This window comes from Phyllopteryx taeniolatus, chromosome 12, assembly GCF_024500385.1.
Source record: "Phyllopteryx taeniolatus isolate TA_2022b chromosome 12, UOR_Ptae_1.2, whole genome shotgun sequence".
NCBI lineage: Eukaryota > Metazoa > Chordata > Actinopteri > Syngnathiformes > Syngnathidae > Phyllopteryx > Phyllopteryx taeniolatus.
In genome coordinates this window covers 23,795,930-23,821,533 of record NC_084513.1, presented here as the reverse complement: position 1 = coordinate 23,821,533, position 25,604 = coordinate 23,795,930, and the positions used below count along the sequence as shown (strand labels likewise).

Here is a 25,604-nt window from a genome sequence, read left to right as displayed (position 1 = left end):
ACGGGCCGCAGGTTGACTCCACGTACTTCAGCTCAAGCGTAGTTCACATGCGCAGACGAATGAAGGTGTTGTTCCACCTCGCCTTCGTCAGCTCACCTCCAGAATGTTGCCCGACCGACTGATTGACATGACTGCGCCCCGAGCGAGAGTATGTCGCGGGTTTGATTCCTGCGCGGAAAAGATCCGCAAGGACAGAAAACAAAAGCACTCTGCAGCCAAGGCTTTCAACAATGACGACTATCTTTGATTTTATTTGAGGTGGAAGATGGGGAACTCAGATTTCTTCCTGCACTTAACCTTTCAATTAGGAAGCAAAAACCTCTTGACGTTGTAATCGCTCGCATCGTTATTAGACCTGTAATTAATATCACTTTGATATGAACACAACTGAATGCCATTGCAGGCAGACTGGCAGCTTTGAGATAACGCCGTCTTCGGAACGCCACGCTGCCTCGTGCCCGCTTTGAATCCCGCTAAATATGCCGTGCCCGTCCGACGGCTTCTAATCCTAATTGACGTGCTTTCTTTTTTGCGACCTGCAGAGTTTGCAGACAAATTGTGTCGGATCGGTCATGAATGCATTGGTCACGTTGCGGTCGACTCTCTCCTTTCTGCGGCGGCAGCTTCGGGCCTAAGACGGACGAACGCTGCAATTAGCCCGGGGTGACCTCGAGCCTTCGATGCTATTATAATAGCAGCCGACATTGTTCACATCCTTGAAATATTCTCTCTGCGGGGGTGCAAGTTGTGGTCAGATGTCACAAGTAATGGCTTCAATAATGGTTACGCACTAAGTTAAAAGTCGCACCAAAGGAGGCCCGCATGCCTCAAACAGGACCACCTCGTAGCATCCGTGACGCTATATTCACTGTCGTGTGCTTCAGTCGACAGCAATTCTACAGCACCTTTTTTGCCTTTAAGATATTGGAAGCCGATGATGTCAGGCAACTTTTATGTAGACTCAAAATGGTCTTAAAGGGAACAAGAGATGAATAATGTTTTATTATCACAGTACCATTTGTGACAGCTGATAGTTGGCCGAGCCGCACCATTTAGACACCATGCAGAATTTATTAAGCATTTTTTTTTTGTATTTATTGATGAGCAATTTGTCAAATTTATTTATTTTTTTACATCCATCCATCCATTTTGTGTACCGCTTATCCTCGCTAGGGTCGCATTTTGTTATTTCATGACTATTTTTATCTTTGTAGTTATAAATATCAATTTACATTTCATTTACATTTTTTATTCTATATTTTTCCTTCAGAAAACAAAAGTTTTAATTTAAATTTGTTTAAATAAAATCAAATCACAATGAATACAACACAAACCAATTCCAATGGTATTGTCTTTTTTCATTTGCAGTATTTACTTGAATTTTTTTTTCAATTCAGTATCACAGTTACATTTTTATTTGAAAAGTAAAATCGCAATTTTCCCCCATCATTTTAAAAAATTGTCATCATTTTCAATACTTCTTACATTATTTGATTATACAAGTATTAATAATTTGTTAATACTTCCTCCACCATACAATATGGCAACAGTTTGACCCTGGAAAAGATTATTTCTGTTTGGAGTATTCATGATCAGAACATTTTCAAACAAATTTGACTAGTGAACAGATTTTGTTCCACTTTATTATTAAAAAAAAATAAAGGCTCATGTTTCCTCATTCCCGTGTGTACACACAGTGATTAATAATGGTGGTGCACGTTGCCATGGCAGCGAAGAAAAGTCAACAGTTCACTTCCACAATGATGACGCAGCATCAGGACCAAGCGAGGGTCGAGTTTCTTGCTTGTGGAAACTTTGGACGGGATTGAGGAGAAAGTGGGGATCCAACCCGGAATCCGGAATCCACAACATGCAATCGCGAGCCAGTCCATCCCTTCACCGACCCGAATCTAAACGTGTCGCCGTCCCACGGCCCAAGCCGCAGCGCGCTCATTCTTCAGCGGCAACAAAAACAACAGACACAGACGCGCGCCCACTCGGGAAGATTTCCCAAAGCCAAACCAAAAGAATTCGTCTCTGCAGCCAATGTTGCTAAATTTTTGCAAAACCAGAAGATTTATTTTTCACTTTCCTTTCTGGAGGTTTTTGTTCTGCCAACAGCAGCCTGCGTTTCATTTGGACGACAACAACTTTTACAAAAACACAAAGATGATGGCAGAACCTTTTCATGTTTGCCCCTCATTTTGCAACAAATTACAAAAAAAAAAAAAAAAAAAAGAAAAAGAAATCAGAGCTGTATCATCTTTTTTTCTTGTATTTTCTTCATTTGAAACTTCACATTCAGTCAAAAAAGGATTTTTTTTCTTTACATTTTTTAACATCACTGTCTCTCCCAAGTTGTCTGTTTGGGGGTATTTGCTCCATTTTCAGAAACATAATCCACAGTTACAAAGCCATTCTTGTTTTTAGCATCACTGTTTCAATCACAACAATGGTTTTCGTCCTTGTATTTTGTATGTTTTTCTTTCGATTTGTCGATTTTTTAAAATGTTATTAATTTATGGCTTTTTCTTCATTTTTAGAATTTGCCACCATTTTCCACATATTATTTAAATAAATGATAAAATGGAACAAGTTATTTTTCTTGTTTTATTTTTCTAACCTTAATTTGCATTAAAAAATGTTTTCTTTTGAACATCATGTTGATTTTTTGTTAAAAAAGAGAGGGAAGAAACCACAATATTGTCTATTTTCATTTTATTAGAGCATCATTGTTGAATAAAAAAAAAGACTGGAACCCCCCCGAGCCCACCCAAAAAACATGATCCTTTTACAACTCACAATAAAATTGTTACTCTTTTACGCTTCACTGTGTGATGTACAGTATGTGCAGAGTTCCCTCTGAAACATTTTTTTTGCACGACTCCCCCTGTTGGCCATTTGGAGCAGTGCAGGTTTCAGCCCTCTTGGTTCTTTCTTTGTCTCACTTTCGTACCTTGTCTGTCTTTATATGCTTAAAAACCACAAACTCTATGCATAAATAGTCCTTATAAGGACTAAGAACCATTATATAAAGGTTGAGTAGTAAAAAATTTGCGAGCGAGTGAGTCATGTGTGCTTGGAAGGACGCCGGTCTTTTCTGTGTGCGGTCAGCGGTGAGCGATAGCTGCCGGCCAGGCGGGACTTTTCCCGTTTACTCGCTGCAAATTTACGATGGGGTTGGTTCAAAACGATCGCGGTCCAAGTCTCGGAAAATACTGAAAGAGATCTAGGAAGATACTTTGCGTCAGCAGGCGAGGTCTGTGTGGGAAAGGTGCGGGAACGCTTGTTCACGTCACGATAGTGCCGGTACACTTGAACATTTGGAACTGTCATTACGAGTGTAAAAATGAGTTCAAACTACTCCGCCTTTGATGATGAGTTAATGGACTGCACTAATTAATAAAAACACAAACTGAAGCAAAAAAGTTGTATTTAAATGTGATGCTGGATACAAAAAAAAAAAAAAAAAGTCAAAAGAAAAGGCAAAACACACTTGGGAGTTAATCCTTGCTCACTGAGCACGAAATGTCTCACGAAATCTACTGACATTCAAGATGAGGTCTCGTGATGACGGTTTGCATTTTGGGCTCTATGGCTATCGTCACAATCCCTTCACCCATTTAAGGAAAAGCAAAACACTTGTAGAGTTCCTCTTGAAGATGCTCACTGAGCTGAAGTCGCACGAGATTTGCCGACTGAAGACATTGGTGCCTTGAGATCCGACTTTCATTTTTCTTCCCTGATCACACGCACCGCAAAGCGTTATATATTTCAAATCACCTGTCCCCACTGAAATCAACGGAAATGCCATTGATCTAATCACGCCTCCAACCGCCCCCCTCCCCCCAAAAAAATGTTGGATTGTGTAATTTAATAATGAAAATAGCACTCAATAATATTGTACTATTCCAAATAGAACATAAAGAATTTATTTATTTTTACACGTTTTTGCTTCAATTCCATGGGCATCGTGCTACTCCTCCTGGTTTGCATGCCAGGGCTTAAAGATGAAGAAGTGTTTCATAACTCACTCAGTAAGTTGCTGAAATAGTCATTTTTCACAAAGGATACAGAATATATGCCTGTGATTATTATGTCGTCTGTCGGCGTGTGTTGCCCCACCATTTCCCCCCCCCCCCCAAAAAAAAATCCATTGCTTCAAGGGTTATAACACCGCAAAGTCTCACGAGATTTGCTGACATATCGCGTGATGTCTTATGATGGCATTTTGAACTTCCGGTTCAGTGGTCATCATCACATTTTTACTACTTGCCTTAGATGGCCAACGATGACACAACTGTGGTGCTGGCATCATAAAAATGGCCATAAAAGCAGCAACACACACTTTTAGATGCTCACCGAGTTGAAATAACATTTACTTTTTTGTCATTTTGTGTGATTTGTGGTCCGGTTGACTGCTTGTATCTAGTGTGTTGCTTCCAATGCAAAGCATGTTGATTGACTGTGTGTGTGTGTGTGGGAGGCGCTCTCCATAATTCCACTAAGCAGCTGGAATCAATTACTCCCACAAGCGAGCTTTGTACCGGGCGTCTTTCAGGCACTTCTCAAGCCTGCGTTTCCGTGGAACTAGCGCGCAGACACTCCTCGAAACACCAGCTAAGCCACTGTCGAAAAAGCGGCTTACATCAATACATTATCAGGCTGAGAAAGGTTGTTTCTTGTTTTTTTTTTTTTTTGACACTTAAGGAGAGCCTCAGCAAAATATTGGCAATCACAAAATAACAGCTTTTTCAAGCTAAGCCTCATTTGAACCGCGTCCTGCTTAACGGGGACACGCGGTGATAATTGCTTGTATAATGTCAGAGAAGTTTCTTCAAAACAACTGAGACAAGCCTGAGGACTGTATCGAAATGAACTCAGACCAACCAAGATTGTCTTTTCTGCTCGCGAGGGACAGCAGAGCAACTCACTGGCTGAGTGTGCTCACCAAGACTGACAACGAACTGCTGCCCTCGTCCGCTATTTATTTCAAGCAAAGCAGCATGCAACACAGTGGAACTCTACCGAGATGTGCAGGTGCACCGGAAAAATGCTTGGATCGTTCCCTGTTATTTTAACAGTCAGCATAGTTACACATTTGCTTGAGGAAGTGTGAACCAGACAGGTTAAGAAAGTGTGAACCAGACAGCATCTTTGTCTCGTCCACAAATCTGCGTGGGCGAATTTCTACAACATGTGAATATGCTGTAAACATGATAAATTCTTTCACATATACAAATAACTGGGTCTCTAGAGAGCCCTGCCTGCCCTCGCATCAAGTGCAAAATTCAACACCCAGCTTTTGTTATCATATATATTACATCATATTCCTGAAAATGTGTCTGTATGAGAGTTGCACTAGATTTGACCAGATTGTGACGTCACAATTAGGCAAATTTACATCATGTCCACACACAGAGTTTCTTCGCCTATGACCTGTGAGCTCGGCTGGGTGAAGATCCAGAGAAACTTTCGAGCGATGGCCTGTCTAAAACACTATCATGCAGAGCCACAATCTTCACAATCACCAACTTCCTGACAAGTGCGACATCACGTTAAAGCCAAAAGGTAAGCAAAGCTGCACCGAATTTTGTTGGATGCAGATTAGCGTTACCTAGCAGCATTTTTTTTTTTTCTTTCAAGCGGCACACACTTGATCGCTCAGTGAAGTTGTTGACGTGGTGGTGTATTTGTGTACGGTCATGTGTTGATGTGCCACCTCCACATGTGAAAATGCTTTTATTGTCTTGACCTGCACTTGCTCCCCCCCCCCCCCCCCTACAATCTGTGCTGCGCTCTGAAGCTTGAACCTTGAGCAACTCCATCCAGAAGAGCATGCAGTTGACCTCCTCCAAGGCCAAACAACGATAACAGACACGGACGAGGTCTTTTATAGTTACACTTTCACGGCCACTCTGTTTGAGTCAATGCTCGCAGGATTTCAGATCGCAGATTTACAAAACCTTCGAGAGAGTTGCAGGACAGGTACGGAAAGAACCGATAACATTGTGCAAATTCAGATAACGGTCAACTAATCGCAAAAATAATCGGTGACTAGTCTACTAGGAAAATAATCATTTGTGGCAGCTGTACCGTTTATACAGAACAGCAACACGGACAGCCACATGGAAACATGTCGTCTTTTACAGGCAGTGTTAAGGGGGCTTCCTTTGGGACTCGGAATCTAAAGGTAAAAAAATCCACGGGTCGACTTCATTGCGCATTCCGTTTCGGCGTCATTTAAACAGAACAGAACAGTGACGTAGCGCGAAAGGGGCATTTGTAAGCGCAATGATGCTACCTCCGAATGTAGAAAAAATTGACAGATCGACTTCATCCCCTCACTCCGCGTCAGTGTTGTTCATACAGAAAAGACGAAAATATGGAAAAATGCAAGCTTTATAGGAAGTGTGAAAGGGGCTAATATAGCTTTGAAAATCGCTGGTCTCCCTATTCCGTGTCGCTGCTGTTTGAACAGCACAGTGACACGTACAAAGATGACAAAATACCGACTTCTACAATTAGCACGAAAATGCTTTCTGTGGATAACTGTGACCTTTCTTCCGTCACGTTCAGACGAGACAAAAAAAGCAAAGGAGACTTACCAGACCAGCGATTGGTGTTGGCAGCCTGTTGACCCTCTTGATGATGCCAGGCTTGATCTTGTTGATCACACTAAAGGAGAGAGAACAACACACAAAGTTACAGCGACGGACCAAAAAGCTTCGCAAAGCCCTGCTATGTTTACGACGGTGTTTAATGGCAGCCACCTGGATATGGTTTCGACAGTGGCAGTGCTGCAACACCATGTAAACAAACTGGACCCTCCACAACACTACTGGAATAAAGACTTGAGAAGAGAAGTGTCATTTAGTAGCTTTAGAATATGATTTACTATTGTGCAAGAGTTCAGCAAATCTCGTGAGACTGCAGCTAAAAGTAGAAATGCAGTGTCTTAGACTAATAAAATTAAATTACACTCAGTAGAACAGGGACCTCCGCCAAGGCTGAACAATAATTCAAGACGGTTTGCTTCCTGTTGTTTATTTTCCTGCCATGTGCAAAAAACAAACAAACAAACAAAACAGCATATATTTAAAAAAATTAATGAAATGTATCATACTTAAAATGTATAAATAACCTCAGTAACCAAAGAACAGTAAATGGAACTTGACCAAGCAGCTGCTAACACTAATAGCATGTAGCATAATGACGAGGGCTGTAACGATTCGTCTTTAGCAACGATTCCATTTGTATCACGACTCGTGGTTGCCGAATCGATTCAAGGATGATATTGCGTCATTTAGAACCATACAACCCGAAACATTTGAACCAAAAGTTCATCCAGGAGTGACTGTGAAATAAACACATGCACACTGCACAGTGAAGGTGACATTTTCTAGTTTCCTGTTGTTTCTTGTAAAGGAATCAAGTAAACTGAATTATGGTCATTAAATTAATAAAGATTTTCTTCGACGGGCCGCACACCTTGTTGCGCATTCAGCAAGGCTCTCAACATTTCGACTGTACACATTTCCACACGATAGTCACATTCACAACACGTCACACTCACACTTGATCTCCGCTGAGCAATGGGTTGATCACAAAGGCGTCTTTTCCCTATGTTAGCGGCTAGCCAGCTAAGCTAAGCGAGTGTAAAATGCTTCAAAGTGCACGGTACACGCACCCTTATTGATCATTTCTCGCTCGCCACCTTCTCACCAGACAGAAAGGTCAAAAAGGTGCGTAAAAAAACAACACACACAGAGATTGTATTGCACTTACGTGTCTATACATGGAACTGTATTCATTTATAACTACACAACAAAAACAAGGTAAGTGTATCTTAATGCAGGAGATAAAAAGCACTTCTATTCAATTCAATAGGAAACATTACTTCGGCTCGCCAATGTTTTGCTTCCTGAATGAAACCGCGGGACTGACTAAATTCACGAAACGAGGTTTCGCTGCATTTCTATTTCCACCCCTAGATGTCACTACATGTTAAAATCCTTCATCCAGATGAAAGATACAGTATCTGTGTGAATATTAGTCACACTTAATGTTGGTGGACGCCTGTTAAAGAATGCAAAAGGAATGTGGCTTGCCGTTTGTCATACAATAGAAAGTTGCTGCCATTGGATCAGATAAAGTGGAAGCCGAGTACGAAACAATCGTGTTCGCGAGCCTTCTGACTTTGATAACCAGCAGCACACAATGGAAGTGGACGATGTTGTTTTTGCAAGTGTGAAAGTGATTTAACCTCCATCCTCCCTTTTCCTCAGGCTGACAAAACACAGCATGGCTGTCTTGGATGGATTCTTCTTTGAATCAATATTGGTAGAAGACCGCAACATTGAACAATACACTATGTTGAGTTTTTGTGGTTGTACAACCCCAATTCCAATGAAGTTGGGACGATGTGGTAAACAAATAAAAACAGAATACAATGATTTAATGGACGTATATTTAATTGAATACACTACAAAGACAAGATATTTAATGTTCAAACTGATAAACTTGATTGTTTTTAGCAAATAATCATTAACTTGGAATTTTATGGCTGCAACACGTTCCGAAAAAGCTGGGACAGGGTCATGTTTAGCACTGTGGTACATCACCTTTTCTTTTAACAACATTCAATAAATGTTTGGGAACTGAGGACACGAATTGTTGAAGCTTTGTCGGTGGAATTCTTTCCCACTCTTGCTCGATGTACAGCTTCAGCTGTTCAACAGTCCGGGGTCTCCGTTGTCGTATTTTACGCTTCATAATGCGCCACACATTTTCAATGGGAGACAGTTCTAGACTGCAGGCAGGCCAGTCTAGTACCTGCACTATTTTACTACGAAGCCACGCTGTTGTAACACGTGCAGAATGTGGTTTGGCAATGTCTTGCTAAAATAAGCAGGGGCGTCCATGAAAAAGACGTTGCTTGGATGGCAGCATATGTTTCTCCAAAACCTGCATGTACCTTTCAGCATTAACAGTGCCTTCACAGATGTGTAAGTGACCCATGCCATTGGCACTAACACAGCCCCATACCGTCACAGATGCTGGCTTTTGAACTTTGCGCCCATAACAGTCCGGATGGTTCTTTTCCTCTTCGGCTCGGAGGACACGACGTCCGCAATTTCCAAAAACAATTTGAAATGTGGACTCGTCGGACCACAGAACACTTTTCCTTTATCTTTTACACATCGATGTCGGTTTTTGATGCAGTGCCGCCTGAGGGATCGACAGTCACGGGCGGGCATTCAACGTTGGTTTTCGGCCTTGCCGCTGACATGCAGTGCTTTCTCCAGATTCTCTGAACCTTTTGATGATATTCTGGACCGTAGATGATGAAATCCCTAAATTCCTTGCAATTGTACGTTGAGGAACATTGTCCTTAAACTGTTGGACTATTTTCTCACACACTTGTTCACAAAGAGGTGACCCTCGCCCCCCCATCTTTGCTTGTGACTGACTGAGCAATTCAGGGAAGCAATCATGGCACCCACCTGTTCACCTGTGGGATGTTCCAAACACGTGTTTGATGAGCATTCTTCAACTTTCTCAGTCCTTTTTGCCACCTGTCCCATCTTTTTTGGAACGTGTTGCAGCCATAAAACTCTTAAGTTAATGATTATTTGCTAAAAACAAATCAAGTTTATCAGTTTGCACATGAAATATTTTGACTTTGTAGTGTATTCAATTAAATATAGGCTGAACATGATTTTCAAATCATTGTATTCTGTTTCTATTTATGTTTAACACAACGTCCCAACTTCTTTGGAATTGGGGTTGTAGTTGGCTGTGGTGTACAACTGCACTGCATCATTCCGGTGGCTGTTTGTGATATTAAGTCCCTTTCATGTTGCTAAATAAGGTAACCAGAATATTACAGCCAGAATATACAGTAGGACCTTGGCCAAGGCCAAACAAACATTTGATTTCAATCAGCACCTCCAAATAGTTCACCTTCAAAAATAAGCACCAACCTCCTGTCCACATCCGAATGTTATCGTGAAGACTCGTGCAAATTATACAAAATGATTAACAATGTTCTTTCTGGTTCTATGCTTAATCATTACACTCTTCCTCTTTACAATCTTGTGGCGGTGTCACAAAAACACTGTCTTAATCATCACTCCCCCCCCAATATTTGCTCCTCTACTAAGAAATACTGAATAATACCTGATCTTGGAATTTTAACAAAACAGAAAAAGAAAAAAAAAAAAAACCACCATAAAGCTTCTTTTTGTACACTTTCATAGACATTCGCCACCCGTGTAGTTGTGATTAGGGGTTCTGCAAGATATATTTTGTAATCATATTACAGCATTATTCATTCACCTAACCTGGGATTTTTCGCACTTCATTCTCATAATATTAGTACTTCTTTTTCCCCCTAGAATGCTATGGCATTTGTCCGGAATGTTTCTTCCGCAACGACCCTAGTGAGGATCAGCGGAACGGAAGATAGATGAATGAATGAATGAACATGACAACTCAAGTCAAATAAATAAATAAATAAATAAAATGATGACGACCTTTTGTATGGTTCTCTTAATATTAAGATTGTATTCATATAATAGTATGAGCTATAAAAAAAATGCAACTTTACTCTTCTAATATTAAAAAAAAAAAAAAAAAAAGACACAAAAGAGTAGAAAGACGAAACAAGGCCACAGTGCATCCTCTGTTGTGCAGCCTGGAAGCAGTCTGCTTCGCGCGACGGGAAGCGAGCAACAAGAGGGGAGCCGGCGGAGGGGTTGAGGGAACGAGGGGGGTCCGCGTGGGAAACATCAGCCACACCGAGAGCCCAGCGAACCGAAAAAGCGGCGTACTGTACTTACTCACACAGCAGAATTCCATTCTCCAGAGCCGATCGGAAGTCTCTGCCCTTAAAGGTTTTCTTGGTGACTGCCTGGAGAAAAAAAAAAAAGAGAAACAAGTTAGGAGTTTAGAATTGCAGGCGGAGAAGAGAAGAGGAGGAGGAGGAGGTGCCGCTATGCTGGGGGCTTGGGGGGCTGGAGAAGAAAGGTAGGATGTGGAGAACAGTAGGAGAGGAAGTCAGAGGTATTTCCTCCGGCGTTCCTACACCCCGACTTTGGGGCAGCTTCAGGTGCTCCTCAGTCCTCCTTAAGACCTCCCGGATTCCCAAACCGAAAGCAGACGGGAAGCAACGGCCGCAAAGCCGCGTGCACGCAAACGGCCAGCCGAGTCTGCATCATCTCTTGACAGCCATTCATCCCTTTTCTATAGCGCTCATCCTCTCCGGCCGGGGTCACGCCCGCCGACCCTAGACCGGTCGCATCGAGAAAGACGTCCATTCGCACATCACTGAGTGGGAACCGAACGGACGACAGGAGAGTCAACCGCGAGCGACACATCAGCCATGCGGAAATGTCATTTCATTCTTGTAAAATTTCTATTGATTGCAAATCTTTTTCCAAACATGACACTTTTCTCAAAAATAATATATATATATATATATATAGTATTATGATTTTATAAAGAGACTTTGACTTTTTCATGTAATAGTACTACTTTGTGTTATGTGAGCCAAATTCTCTCTGCTTATGCTTTAGTCAGCTGACAGCCTGTTTCTCTTGACAATAAAAAAATACAACTTGGTTGTTGGCTTTTTTGTTCTATTCACGCAACATTACGGCTTACCCCGCAACAAAACTTTTTTTTCCAGTCACACACAAAAAAACAACAACAACAAAAAAAACACTCAAGTAGCCTTACACCTTTTTCCCTGTAACATCGACAACATTTTCACAATATTCACGTAACATTGTGACTTGTTTTGCTCGTATGACCTTATTAACATAATCACAATTATTTGCTTGTAACATGACAACTGTATTCTTGTTTTACTACAACTTATTGTTACCATCTTTTTCATGTAATATTTTTTTGGTGTGTGCATCATTGTGACATCACTACTATAGTTATATGCGTTGGAGTTAGTTTTGAACGGCACATCTCCTTTAGGGGTATCGACTTCCAACTTCCACAGTTCAACTTTTTGGGGGAGAGATTTTTCAAAATATTCCTCCGCATGTGGGTTTCACTTGATCCTCCAGCGTCTCCCTTGACAGTCAAAGCAAAGCCAACCAGGTGGTAAACTGACTCCGCTTGGCTCAGGAAGGACAGCGCGGTTGCCATTGTCATCATATTTTCAGGACTCTTTACTTTTTTTTATCCTTATATAACAACAACAACTGCTGCGGGAGGCCTGCTTATTATTGAAACACATTTTAATTCTATTCAAGAGTGACGGGACCTATACAGTATATATTTAGTCCTAATGCAGAGAGGTAAGGCAGGTGATGACAGGACTCAACAAGCTGAACGGGTTGCGCCAACTCCATTGGTTGCTTTTGATGATTCCTCCTATTATGTCTTTTGTGTCCTGTTCCCGCTTAAGGAATACAAAACGCCTTAATGATCGCCCGGTCTACAGTCTTTCTCGTTTGGAGAGCGAGCAAATTACCTTGGCATCCGATTTCAGTACGCAGTGACGATTTATTTATTTTGTTTTCTAAACCAAACAAAAAAATGTGTCCGAACACCTCCAAACACGCCCTCTGTAACCGGATCTCGGATAAGCATTGTTCCATGGAACACGATTCAGGCTGTGATGGATGAAGAGGATGTAAACAAGTTCTGAAAACCCTAAAAGGACACACGAATATTAGCACAAGGAATCAAATTTGAACGTGCATGCGTGTCTATGACCAATTGAAATCCTGCCTCCTACTGTTCAATGTCACCAAGGGGCAGAATCTGTTGAAACGAATCTTTCGATAATAAAGTTGTCCATTTAAGAGAACGTAAAACACTACGAGAAAAAAGTTGTAATAGAGAAAAAAAACCTCACAATTTTAAGATTTATTTTTTTTTATATGAATATATTTGTAAATTTATGAGAAAAAGTAACTTTTACAACAATTTCAATAAAGGTAAACATTTTATGATCAAAGAGAAATGAGGAAAAAAGTAATATTACAGAGTAATAGCAAAATGAAATAGTATAACTCCCCCCAAAAAGTAATTGAATAAGAATGATGTTGTGAAGTTAAGAGAAAATATTTAAAAAAATTAAATGAAAATAAAGTTGCAATATTAGAAAAAAAGTTATTCCACGAGGATAAATTCTAAATAAAGTTAGTTAACATCAAACATCAATAATATTTACACAAAGCCGCTCAGCATGCTGCGTCAACGTCCTCAACGCTACAATATATTTAATTGCAGTTTTCTCTGACATAATAAACCAGGCCTATTTAACTAGTGAACCGTTTAGAATTGAATTTGATACGGCCTGCCGGACTTTACTATCTTAATTTGATGTGACGTGTTGTAATGCGTGTTTGCAGTGATCAATAAAATGATACAAAAACGTATCACTCAAAGCCCAAAAAAAAAAAAAAAACTAAAAACGCAAAGTGCATGTTGAAAACCAGCAATTCCAGACGAAACGGCCTGAGAAGAATTTTGACTTTGTCTGCCAAAAGTATCAAACCGGTACCCAGGTGATCCAGCCACAGTGGCCGGTGAGCAAAAAGGTCAATGTCAAGCCCTGCTCCCATGTATAAAGTACATTCCTTTCCGTAGCATTGCCTCATGAACAGTAGGAAAGGGTTAACCGGGTTGAAACGCACTTTCGTGCTCTCTAATTGTCATTATTGCAGACGTTTAACATCCACTCTATCTTGACTGTCAGATGTGTGAGATCAAAACTTCCAACTGCTCTGATTTCTCAGGGGCAGCGGAGATTTGGAAATCCTCGCTTGCAAAACCTCCAAAGCCTGCACTCCCCTCAAGAATGTGCTGAATGATTCTCGTGACAGCTTTCCCCCCCCCCCCCCCCTTTGCACATTGCATATTAAAGATGCGGTTTGAAGGAGTTCTTACAGTGTTTGCAACAATTTATTTCAATCAGGGCTCTTCCTAACGATGTGAAATGTAATTTACCGTTAAAACACTTTGGTAGGTACAAATGCACACCTGTTCATATGGATTTGTGAGGCAAAAAAGACGAGGCCCAACGTTTTTGACACGGCAGTATTAAACGGGTCTCCACTTTGCTGCAGGAGATGTTCTTGCTGCCCTCTGTCTACATTCGTATAAAATTTACAACGATCACATTAAGAGGAAGTGTTGTATTTTTGAACAGGTCAGAATATTACAAGATCCATCCATCCATTTTCTGTGCCGCTTCTCCTCACACGGGTCGCAGGCGTGCTGGAGCCTATATACGGGCGAGAGGCGGGACACACCCTGAACCAGTCGCCAGCCAATCCCAGGGCATGTAGGAACAAACAACCATCCGCACCTACGGGCAATTTAGAGTCTTCAATGGACCTAGCATGCATGTTTTTGGGATATGGGAGGAAACAGGAGTACCCGGAGAAAAGCCACGCAGATGCGGGGAGAACATGCCAACTCTCACACAGGCGGGGCCGGGATTTGAACCCCGGTCCTCAGAACTGTGAGGCAGATGTATATTATTATATTTAAAAAAAAAAAAAATAGTCAAAATATTGTGAGAACAAAGTTGTTATACTACAGGAAGTCATAAAGTTGGGTGAATTTTTGTTGTAATTTTACAGCAAGACTGGAGGTACAAAGCACTGAACAAGTGAAAGCGCATAAAATAGGAGAGAAGTTGACATTTTGCAAGAATAAAGTCATTATATTAGGAGACAAAAAGGTTATTTTATGAGAACAGACATAATATTACAATGGAGCTTTAAAAAAGTCGCAATAGTACAAGAAAAAAAGTTGTAACGAAAATAAAGTAATATTACAAGGGAAAAAAAAAAAGAATTTGAGAATAAAGTCACATGTGAAAAAGTTAATTTTAAAAGAATAAAGTCGTAATATTACAAGGAAAAGTTCCAACATAAAGGAAGAAAGAAAGGCGAACATTTGATGATACTGTACATGCACAAAACTATCTTACCCTGTTGCTTTGCCTTAGCTGTGGCCATTGCAGTCACGTGCTCCGTAGTCTCCACTTGGCTTCAACAAACTGTTTTCTTGCTGCCCTTAATCTCCACTTGGATAAAATGTGTTTCCTTAAGTAAATACAGGAGAGCGGCGCTCTTCTACCTTGTTGCTTGTTAGCGTGCCTCGCTCTGACTGATGCGTTCAATGCGGCGCGGTCTGCTGCAGTACTCTGAAACTGACAGGCCCCCACATCAAAGCGGAAAAGCGCCATTTAGCAACGCTAGTTCGGTGCGATCTTGCATCCACATTAACGCCAAAGAACATTTCTCTAACCACTAGATGTCAGCACATGCAACACGCTGGTCCTCGTATTCCGCCATTACTGCAGCGAGCCCATAACGCTATCTGGGCTGAGCACAAATAATCGCCGGAATTGAGTCCGTGACCACAGCTAACGTTTATTCATGTGGGCCGCTGAGGCACATCAGCCCCACCAGGCCCCCCCTGCCCACTGATTGTTGCTAAAATCCTTTGTTCTTGTAGAGGACAGAGTCATGGTTCATCAGGGTCCACTAGGGCATTATTGAAATACAGTACAGTAAAGTATTCCGGGGCTATACAGAGAGTACATGTTGACACAACACTGCATCCACATGTAATGTTGTGTGAGGTCTTCATGCGCCAAATCGCGCCCGGCCACGAGCTGAACGCCGCAAGAGTGAGGCGCCGAATGACCAGCGTGTACGACGAACAATAAGGCAGCGCGCGGGCGGGTCACGCCAAGCCATTCGTCGGAGGCCACAAAACACAGAGAGGCCAGGAGAGTTTATTTTGGTGGAACACTTTCAAAAGGCTGCCAAAAAACATATTTTCACCCACTTTTTGAGATGTTTCCCACGACCACAATGCATTTGCAGGTGAATGGAATGTTCTGTGTTAGGAGTGTCTTAAGAACAAACTGTATGTAATTACACCCACTGGCCACACTATTAGGACCGCCGTGTACCTCATACGGCTAAATGAGGTAACTGAAACATTCAAAACAATTCACAATATGATACAGTATCGTTTTTTGTTTGGCAATGTTTCCCGCTGCATGCGCTACATACACAAATCTGCTTCACTAATTGACAAGTGGCATTCGGTGGCTTGGTGAAGAAGTGCTGCCTCCACGAGAGAAAATACAACCCATTTTTTTTTTTAATGGGCACACGCTCCGAGCTCCCGCAAGAAGAAGCCGTTGCCTCGTTGCAACCCCCTAGCGCCGCACTCACTGGTCGTCATGGTAACAAACGCATTTGCATGAGACGGGACTGTCCCATCAAAACTGGCTGAGTTCAGTCAGGTTTTTAAAAAATAATAAAAAAATAAATAAATGAATAGGATGAAGAATGTCATCTCATTCTTGATCCCTTGGGGTCTTTTTGACAAAAGCATATCACAGCCGTGATTTCTAGACAATTGGGAAGTGCTTTAAATTAAATGAATAAAATGCAAGTCAAAACTGTTTTATTGTATTAACGAACACTGGTCAACTTTGTTTTACACTTGACAAGCAGAAAAGTTGGAATGTTACTTATCTGTACAGTCTTTATGATAGGTTGCTTCTGGAATTGATTAGTTCGAGTTCCATGAGTTTCCATTGGAAAAGCGAAGGCTCAACGTATGACTGCTATGGTAAAATTGTACTGCTAGAATCTACTCCAATATACTAGTGCATTTAATCATATTAATTAATAATATTGTAAGGCTAAAATTAGATATAAAATATGTATTAATATATTTCATATCATTTTTTATTCTTTTTTTTTTTTTTTACTGAAGACTAGAAAGTTGATGGGGGAAAATAAAATCAGTAGAGACAACTGGAAACCCAATCAATTTAATAAAAAAAAAAAATAATAAAAATAAAAAAATAATAAAATTTAAAAAAACAAAAAAACTGTTTCTTCACCCCAAACCTACCCCCCCCCCCCCAAAAAAAAAGCCACCAACATGGTAAGATACTTGGATTTGGTTGCAGGGAACAACTCAAGCAACTCGAGTCACATCTTGAAGGAAAGCCACAGAGGATTATGTTACTTTTGATTGGCTGCTTTGTTCCGGCGGATGCCAACGAGACAAAGTGACCCGTTCTGGCCTCCCAAGACAAACACTGGAGGGGGCAAACATCAGAACGAGAGTGGTTATACCTTTACCGGTTTAACCTTTCATCAGATTTGTGTTTAGCTAAAACCTATTCAAGAAGTAATCTCACTTGGTCTTCAGGGCAACAACATTACTGTAAGTAAAAAAAAAATAAAAATAAATAAAAAGTTGCCTTTGATGAAAAGAGTTGACAAAGGAACATGTCAAACTGCTGATTTTGCATTTGACATTCAGAAAAGGAGATTGAAGGAGACTTACGCAGACAGCAAAGTGAAGACTGCAGCGTCCAGCGTAAGCGTAATGTCAGAATGCGTGTGTTACAACCACAAATGTGCTCCAGTAGTTCCATTCAGTACTAGCATGTAAAGCCAAGTAGGTACTCCTGAGTGGAAAAGGAGCACAAGTGCTTGATGCCCCGCCACCCGCCTGTCATTGCACACTCTTGGGGCTCGATTTTCGAGACCGGCATAAATCCGGTGCGCCGGGCGGCAGGGGCAGGTTAGACCGGTGCTGGTAATTTTGTGGGCCAGCGCCTCAGCAGTGGGCGTGCTGTGCCACTGTGGGAGTGTTTACAACAGACTTCATTTGCCGGCAATCAAAGCGGCTCCTCTCATTCCCTTCAGATGTGGCGCCATGACAGTCTCGCATGGAGACATCCCTGTGAGGAGGACGACGATGCGTAAATGAGTGGAGCATTGGCACAGCTCTTTGCCTCTGTATCAGACAATGTGAGCGGGTACCGTTGGTAAATACAGAATGATCTAGTGATAACTGCTGGTGACTGTCAGCCGCCGCTCAGAATCTGTCTGCCTGTGGCCCAATCAAATTCAGCCAAATCTTGTTTGACCAGCTGCACCCAAACTTCGACGTGGCCTGAGCAAGGGTAACTTGAGACCGACCGGGTGTGTCAGAAGCCTGGGCGGAAGAAGAAGTGATGAAGCAAGTGCGTAATGAATAGGCTTTACACGATCAGGATTTTTGGGGCAGATCACCAAGTTAAAAAAAAAAACGATAACCGATCACAAGATGGAGGAGCAATGTGTCTATTTACATGACTTGTTCATTGATTGGATATACTTGTGTACTGTATCCTGTATCAGCATAAAATGCTAATTATCAGCCGATACCGATAACGCCGATCAGATCGGCTTGAAGTCGAGTAATGAAGAACTTGCATGCGAATGGTAGAACATTTCAGTCGGTTAATATTACAGTTACAAATTTAAATTATCTTAATTTTCGGCTTTTACCCTCCGGTGTTTGCGCCACAAACAACAGAAAAAAAACAAAGACTTGAGCCAAAGACGAAGATGTCAGACACATAAGTTACAGAGCTATGAAACATGGCAGAATTGCGGACGCATTTAATAAGGCAGATAACTTGCCTGTGTGCAAAGAACGAAGGAAAAAGTTGCTTCAAATCCTTCAAGTCATTTCTATGATCAAACAAAGGCCTGGTGGGCATGTTATGGCATTTTCAGCCTTTTTTTTTTTTTTTTGAGAATGGGGATCATTTTGACTATGATTTCTTCTGTCTGCAAAATATTCAAAAACCACCAAAGAATCACCATTTGTGGCCGGATTGTGTTGTAACTGTTTCTTTAAACACATTCTTGCCGCTCCTGCTATTCCCTTACTGTTCTTTACGTAAGGATGCCGCGCTGGGGGCCTGTGATGCAGGAATGTGGCTAGCTGCAGAACATTTAGAATAACTCTTTAACCTCACCGCCATCATTACGAACAACAACAACAACGCTCAAGCTTGTGTTTCAAGTGGTGCAAAGCAGATGGTTAATCATTTAGCAGCCAACGGACCCAAAAACACTTTTCCCTACCAGCCCTGTCGTGTTTAAAGCGCAACCATTCTCCATTAGCTTTTTGCCCTCCACCTGCACAAGCTTGCAGGCTTCCTTACGGAATCTTGGTGCCCCCCGGCTACAATGGGCCAGTGTGCGCGACACTGATGTCACACTGAAAGCATTCACATTCCCCCCCCCCCCCCCCACCCTCCAACCCTGTGAAAATGGAACAATATTAGTTTAGTTACAAGCGTCGCGCCATCCTGCTGACCGGAGAATAATGTTGTGATGAGGAAACATCTTTTCAGCCACTAAACACAGCCTCGGAGTAATGTTAGTTGTCATGCCATGTTGTATCGGGATTACCGATACGTAGTGATGATTTCGTTACTTTCACCCAAAGTGTCACCCTCACAGATAAGAAAATTGCTTAGAGGTTCTGGAACCTCCATCGCTGTGACTTAAACGTACAGTATCTTAATTGTCCCTAACGACAGAGTGCTCCGCTGTTGACACTTGACAGGTCTCAAGCTAATAATGTGGCTGGTACACATAGTACTGCAAGAAACTGAAAAAAATGTCACATTGAACGGACCAGTTGGAATGCCACATGCTAACAAATAACAATGGAGGCAAAAGAGGGTCTCCTATAATGACTTCTCACACTGATTTTATTAGGAACGTAAAAAAAAAAAAAAAAAAAAAAACCAGAGTGCTGCAACAAAGTGGAGACTGCTGAGTAGACAGTAAATAGCATCTGCGGCGTCCACAGCAAGCAACAGGCTAAGCTAACGTTAGCGTGTGCCCACATGCTAGCGACAAGAAAGAAATAGTCATCCGCAAACAAATTATTATGGTTGGGGAAACAAAAGATAAAACAAATAAAAAAAGAACACAAATGAAGCAGATCCAAATGAATAAAAAAAAATAAATGAAAAAGTTGGATTGCTTGCTGCCCACGGAACATGGTCCTAAACCTTGCTTCAGATACCAAGACATTTAGTTTGGAGTTAGTTGTTGACGCTAAATAAAGACAATATAAATATTTAGAAATCAAATGAAAAAAAGGAATAATTGGAACAATGAAAAAAATATGAGTTATATGTTGCATTTGGAGCTGTATAAAAAAAATGCTAACACTAAGCAAATTTAAAAATCGTGTAAAAAAAATACAATGTTGGATCTCTTGAACCCGTCCAAAAATGATTAAAACATATTTAAAACTATGGTGCGAGTTATCTGGTGCTGAGATTTGGCACGATAGAAATAAAATGTGGATGTCAATGAGTCATCAACATGTGACACTTGATACCGCTCGCGTCCTACTCAAATGGTTTAAGTGTGAAATCTTCCTTTTCTGTACAAGGGCTCGATCCCTGGCCGCGTGATGACGTCACTGAGCCAACCGAGAGAAGAACGTGGGCGTGGGTGGTGCACTCACTTCGATCCATCGCCGAGCCTCCACGTACGCGTCCTGGCAGCTCACCGTCGACTGTTCTCGCCACTCCATCACACCAAAACTTCTTCTTCTTCACTGAACTGAACTGAACTGGAGCGAGCCTCAGCGGGTCCACCACGACGGGGACATGACTGCGCTCCGTCGTCTCCCCCTCGATAATCGAAACTCACAAGAGCGGACCAACCAGCTGATAATTCGCTGTCAACAAAAACAAAACGCAACACTATTGTTGTGCGTGCGCAAGGGGAAGAGTCACGCATTGTTTTTGCGACACATCACATGATGACACGGCCCAAGCCCCGGACACACCTGTCTTCGAAGCGCATTGTATTATCATTACCTTCTAATTGCTCTCCCACGCAGCTGCCACGTTAGAGTCGCGGCCCATTTCCACGGGATCTGTTCAAGCGTGTAAGACCAGGGAGCCCTGTGGATCACCTCATGCGTCTTCATAAACTGAACCGAAAAAAAGTCCACAGCCTCCCTCGGAGAGATTAGAACTTTTTTTTTTTTCTTAAAAGAAACGGGCAAACATTTTATTCCTGCAGCGACATCCAGTGGCGGTTAACGTGTATTACAGGTTGTCAAACGCGGCAAGATACAGTAGGACTTGGGAAAATTGGCTTTGTAATGTTTGTGTACAAACAGTTGGGTCTCTGATGTGCCTCCTCACCCATCAAGTGTGAAATTAAACCAAGTGACTCTCTAGTCAACGATGCAGTCAAATATTTTTGGGGGGTATAAAAAAGCAAAAACTGACAACATTTGGAGATGCTGTACATATTTCAAGATTGAGACGTTTTTTTTTTTGTGTGGCCGCTGACGTTAGGGTGTCATCGGCAGGTTGCAAAAGAGAAATGGGATACTGGAAGTGTCACAAAAAAAAAATAATACAAATAGAAGTGGACCTCAGACATGAAATTGTATCGGTCTGTTCATGGATCGAATACCTGTTGTGAATTTTGCTATTCAGTCGCTTGTTAGAGAACAACAAGTTGTGCAAAAAAGTGTCGAAACATTAAGCAGTCCGACATGTACATTCAAAACAAAGAGAAGGTCAAATTAAGTTCACCTGTAACTGTTACGATGCATTTAGAGTTGATCGATTTTACCCGTAAGCCAAATCTTTTTGTATTAGCATAGTTGTTGGGAAATGATTTAAGCATTAAGCTAACCTCGTTTCTTCTAAATTACTTTTATACACTTGTTGAAAGCGACATAAAATCTCATTAATAAAAGCATTATAACACAAAGCCATGACATGGAGCTTTTAATTGACAAGTGTTTGAAATGATTACAAAAACCGTCGGCAGCGTTCGCAAAGGACACGCGCTCGATTAGTAAGCGCTTCGTGACGTCGTCAGCGGCGGCCGAAAACGCCGCGAAAACTGTGCTCAATTATGTAAACATTTTAGTGCAATAACAAGCTAGCACGGGGAGCACCTCCCGAAGAATCTCATCCAACTGCGGCAAAGTGTTTAGTGGAAGAGTTTTTTTTGTGTTTTAATTGAAAAAAAGTTCATTAGCTTCCCACGAATCAGTAGCTGAGCTAGGTTGACGATGCAGATCAAGTCAGCACTTGAGAATGTTTTGGCAGTAAAAATGTTCCCTTCGCTCACGGGATGACCTCAGTAAGAATCTTTGGAGAGGGCGATGATGGTGAAGCGGACCTCCTGCGGGTCCCGGGCCATGAAGGTCTTACAAACCTCCGAAGCGTCCTGCAATGAAGAAGCGTTTAGCCTTCACGTTTTCCTTTTTACAACACCTAACCTTCTTTCTTTTGTTTTGTTTTGTTGGTATTGTTTTAAATCCGGGGCCATCCTACCTCAAGGAAAGTATCTTCTGAAGTTTTCCCGTGAAGAATGGGGAAAGGTTTACGCCCATCTAAGGGGGAAGAAAACATTATTTGGGTAAATTGTAAAATCAAGCCAGTAGTGTGGCAAATACAATGGAATGTCTTAACAGGAAATCAGCAAAAAAGAAAATAAACTCTTGGAATATCTGAACATTCTAAACTATTATATGACAGTAAAACAAGTTAACCACCCATAAGATTATTTAAAAAAAAAAAAAAAAAAAACGATTAACTTTAATGACAAACTAGGACATCATGCAAAAAAATGAAATTTTGCACAGCAGATCAGCCTCACGCTCATTTATTTTACCGTGTAAGTGTAAAAACAAGTTAACCACTCTAAACAAGTGATTTAAAAAAAGAATCTGTCTACATTAAATCCTTTATCACCTGCAAAGGCTTTTACAATTTTTAACGTTCATACTGTCCATGTGTAAAAATAAGTTCAACATAATGAAAAGTGTAAAACCAAGTTAACCACAGTTGGAAAAACAAATGAGCACCCTACCTTAACTTTGATGACCATGCAGTCTTAAGGCTTCTTTAGCCTCGCGCGGGCGGTGACCGCGCTGACGCCACTGCGGCTGTCCCGCGCGCAGTTTGGCTTTATACTCGAGCGCAACCCACGCACGCAGTTTTGAAAAGGTACTGCAGTTCGCCTCCAAGACGGGGGTGTCGCGACGGCTAGTACTGGCTCGGACGCCACAGGGTGGACTTTCCGCTGCATTTTTGGGCCATTTCCGGGAGCCGTTTTTACTTTCCATTCCGTAACAAAGAACAAAGCAACAACAACGGCGACCGTGACAGAACAAAAGGACCGAGATGACCAGATGATACGTTTAATTGTGCTGCAAAATCGATCGAGAAGGCGGCGGCGTAGATGGTGTGTAGAAACGAGCGGCACGCCGAGTACGTCATGACAGCATGTGACTAAAACGGACCAATCACGAGAGATTATCTCCGCGGCATTCTACGCGCAGCAACAATTTTTGCCGTGTGCGTGTCAAGTGACGCAGAGGGGCCGCGTGGGCCAACGCGTCGGTCACGTGACGCAATGCGGGCTTTGTCAGCCGCGCCAGCGCGGGAGTATAAAGATTGCCAGGATTGTTTAACGGAATGTGTTTCTTGCACGAGATCAGGGGTGTTCGACAATGCAGTCGGCTCACCTAATTCGTACAATTGCCCGCCGACGTTCACAAAAGCTATAAAGTGAAGGTTGACTTTCTCATCTAAGCTCGGTGCCTGCAAAAAGACACACACACACACGAACGACTTTGCGTGCTTTTCAATCAAATCCAGGTCCTGGAAAAATTTTTTTTTTTTAAAAAAAACAGCAACACACCTCAGTCTGTCCTTCCTGTGCACTGGATTCATGTGTGATGCGTATACTCTGAAGGAAAACACAAGGAGCACTTGTTAGCCGATGCTAATGCTCGAACAAACGACATGCCATTTTGTTCCATTCGGGAGTACCTCATCGTTCTCCAGGAAGGCGCTTCTTTCCTGCGGACTCATTTGGCAGGTGAGTTCCAGAAACTTCTTCAGAACAGAGTTAGGTTCTAAACAAATAAAATAAAACAATTGATTGTGGGCAGCACGGTGGAGTGGTGCTTAGCATCTTGACAGTCTGGAGATTTATGTGAGGATTTGTCCTCCCTGTATTTGCATTGGTTTTCTCCTACATTCCAAAAAAACATGGATGCTAGGTCCAATTGAAGATCCTACGATTCTTCACAGGCGTGAACGTGAGCGTGAGACGGTTATTTGTCTATGTGACCAGTTCAGGTGTATCCCCCGTTTCTCTCACCCAAAGTCAGCTGGGATAGGCTCAAGCTCACCCCTGACCTTAAAGAGGTCAAGCGTGATAGAAAATGGATGTTCTGATGATCAGTTGTTCTGATCATTTCCTTCCAGATTTCCCAGCGCTGTGTGTCCCACTAGACTAGAGAATCTTGACCACAATGCACACCGCCTTCGCAGCAGAGGTGTGAAAGCGGCTCATGAATTCCTGCCAATTGTTGCAGTGCCTGCGTAAGGACGACTCACCAAATTCCAGGCGTGCCAGGTTGTTGGCCACCGCGTGAATTAATCCTATCGTGCCGCATGCGTTGCCGATCGTTTGTCTCATGAAGTAGACGTCGGTGGAGACTTCCTGCTGCTGACTCTTCAGCCTCTCTTCCTCTTCTTGCTTGAAGGCTTCGTACTGGTTAACAGGCACACAAATAAACATTCAAATGCGCACTACGTGATTACACCGGCTTAAATGCTCTGGTTTAACTTTTCCACCCACGCGTTTGATTGTGCATGTCTAAAGATTGATGTACAAGTGTGAGAGTACCTTCTCTGTGATGGGGAAGAGGAGCAGCACTGCACAAACAGGTCTTGGCACCATCCCGAGCATATCAGGATCCAATCCATACACGTCTCCGAACTGCCAGCTCTGCTTCATTCCCAAAGAGCGGACGAACTGGGCACACAATTATGAACGTTTACTTCATATGACGTCACTCACTGGGTGCCAATTGCTAAATTCTATGAATGCAACGTCGCTGTTTAGGGCCTTACTGCACATTCCAGGTAGCTACTTCAGTCGTTTGTCAACAAGTAAATGTATTTAAAGACACACTCACCTTCGTCATGACCTGAAAGAAAAAGAAAAAGAAACGTTAGCGAAAATGGCGTAAATGTGATTAAAACAGCTATAACGGTATTAGCTTTTGTTCTGGTTGCTAACACCAGTTAGCCAGCCCGCACGTCTTTTTTTCTTATCAGGCAAACGTGTCTCAAATATAAGCCATAAAACACCGCCGACACGTACTTCTGGATTAGACTCCAGAGGCAACCAGCATTGGGAGCTCATTTTGAAAACAAATTCGGTTGGTTTCCTTGCAAGAACGAGAGAAGAAACTCGATTTTCACCAGCGAGTTTGACAGCTGGGCTCCGCTTCCGTGTCGGTAGACCTCATTCACCATTTAACGATGTCCAAAGGGGAGTCAGCTTCTTCCATAATTGAAATTACGCAAATATTTACACGTTTAGTCACATTCAATATTTGTTTTTATTTAAATTAACTCTTAAACACCGAATAGTTGCAACATTGTCATCCGTCAGCGAAATAATTCGTTTTTCCCCTACTATTTAAAACATAGTACCACCCACAGAATGAAACATTCCAGAAATAAGGGCGGGCTTTCGATACAGTTTTTCTTTTGCTTCAATATTTAATAACATGCCGTGCAAATATTAATTGGCATTAAATAGTCATATTCGAAATAATACATAATTTAAAAGTATTATTAAATTACAACAAGACATAAAAACGGCGTAAAAATAATCACACGTGGAACCAAGGGTCGTGGTGTGTTGCATTTACATACAAACATCAGA

At 41.9% G+C, this 25,604-nt stretch overlaps 2 protein-coding genes across 11 annotated transcripts in view; both read right to left on the bottom strand.

Annotated features, from left to right (window-relative positions):
- lmo7a (LIM domain 7a) overlaps window positions 1-20,859 on the bottom strand; it is a 62,787-nt gene extending 41,928 nt beyond the window's left edge. For 5 of the 9 annotated variants that reach the window (XM_061792850.1, XM_061792849.1, XM_061792855.1 and 2 more), the window contains exons 1-4: window positions 20,702-20,858; window positions 20,344-20,559; window positions 10,845-10,915; window positions 6,609-6,678 (exon numbers count right to left, since the gene is read on the bottom strand). In XM_061792850.1, the coding sequence (XP_061648834.1) occupies window positions 6,609-6,678; window positions 10,845-10,915; window positions 20,344-20,412 (210 nt within the window). In that variant the 5' untranslated portion in view covers window positions 20,413-20,559; window positions 20,702-20,858. Of the gene's footprint in view, window positions 1-6,608; window positions 6,679-10,844; window positions 10,916-20,343; window positions 20,560-20,701 lie in introns of all 9 variants that reach the window. The other 4 variants (XM_061792853.1, XM_061792852.1, XM_061792858.1 and 1 more) reach the window with 1 other exon arrangement.
- Window positions 20,860-21,615: 756 nt separating this feature from the next.
- uchl3 (ubiquitin carboxyl-terminal esterase L3 (ubiquitin thiolesterase)) lies at window positions 21,616-25,357 on the bottom strand. Of its 2 annotated transcripts, XM_061792862.1 has the most exons (9): window positions 25,035-25,347; window positions 24,847-24,858; window positions 24,555-24,683; window positions 24,263-24,419; window positions 23,690-23,775; window positions 23,559-23,606; window positions 23,383-23,458; window positions 22,187-22,245; window positions 21,616-22,079 (listed from the first exon to the last, which is right to left on the bottom strand). In XM_061792862.1, the coding sequence occupies exons 1-9, from the start codon at window positions 25,074-25,076 to the stop codon at window positions 21,990-21,992; spliced, it is 699 nt and encodes a 232-aa protein (XP_061648846.1). In that variant the 5' UTR covers window positions 25,077-25,347; the 3' UTR covers window positions 21,616-21,989. The 2 variants fall into 2 exon arrangements, with proteins under 2 accessions (XP_061648846.1, XP_061648847.1); XM_061792863.1 differs by lacking the exon at window positions 23,383-23,458 and having other exon boundaries at window positions 25,035-25,357.
- Window positions 25,358-25,604: the final 247 nt, after the last annotated feature.

Bases quoted from the DNA above. Each gene is read 5' to 3' on its own strand.
- uchl3 (XM_061792862.1), bottom strand. From the start codon at position 25,076: ATGAGCTCCCAATGCTGGTTGCCTCTGGAGTCTAATCCAGAA. The intron at 23,607-23,689 runs GTACTCCCGAAT...GTTTTCCTTCAG, and splicing joins CCTTCCTGGAGAACGATGAG to AGTATACGCATCACACATGA. The intron at 22,080-22,186 runs GTAGGATGGCCC...TCTTCATTGCAG, and splicing joins CAGAAGATACTTTCCTTGAG to GACGCTTCGGAGGTTTGTAA.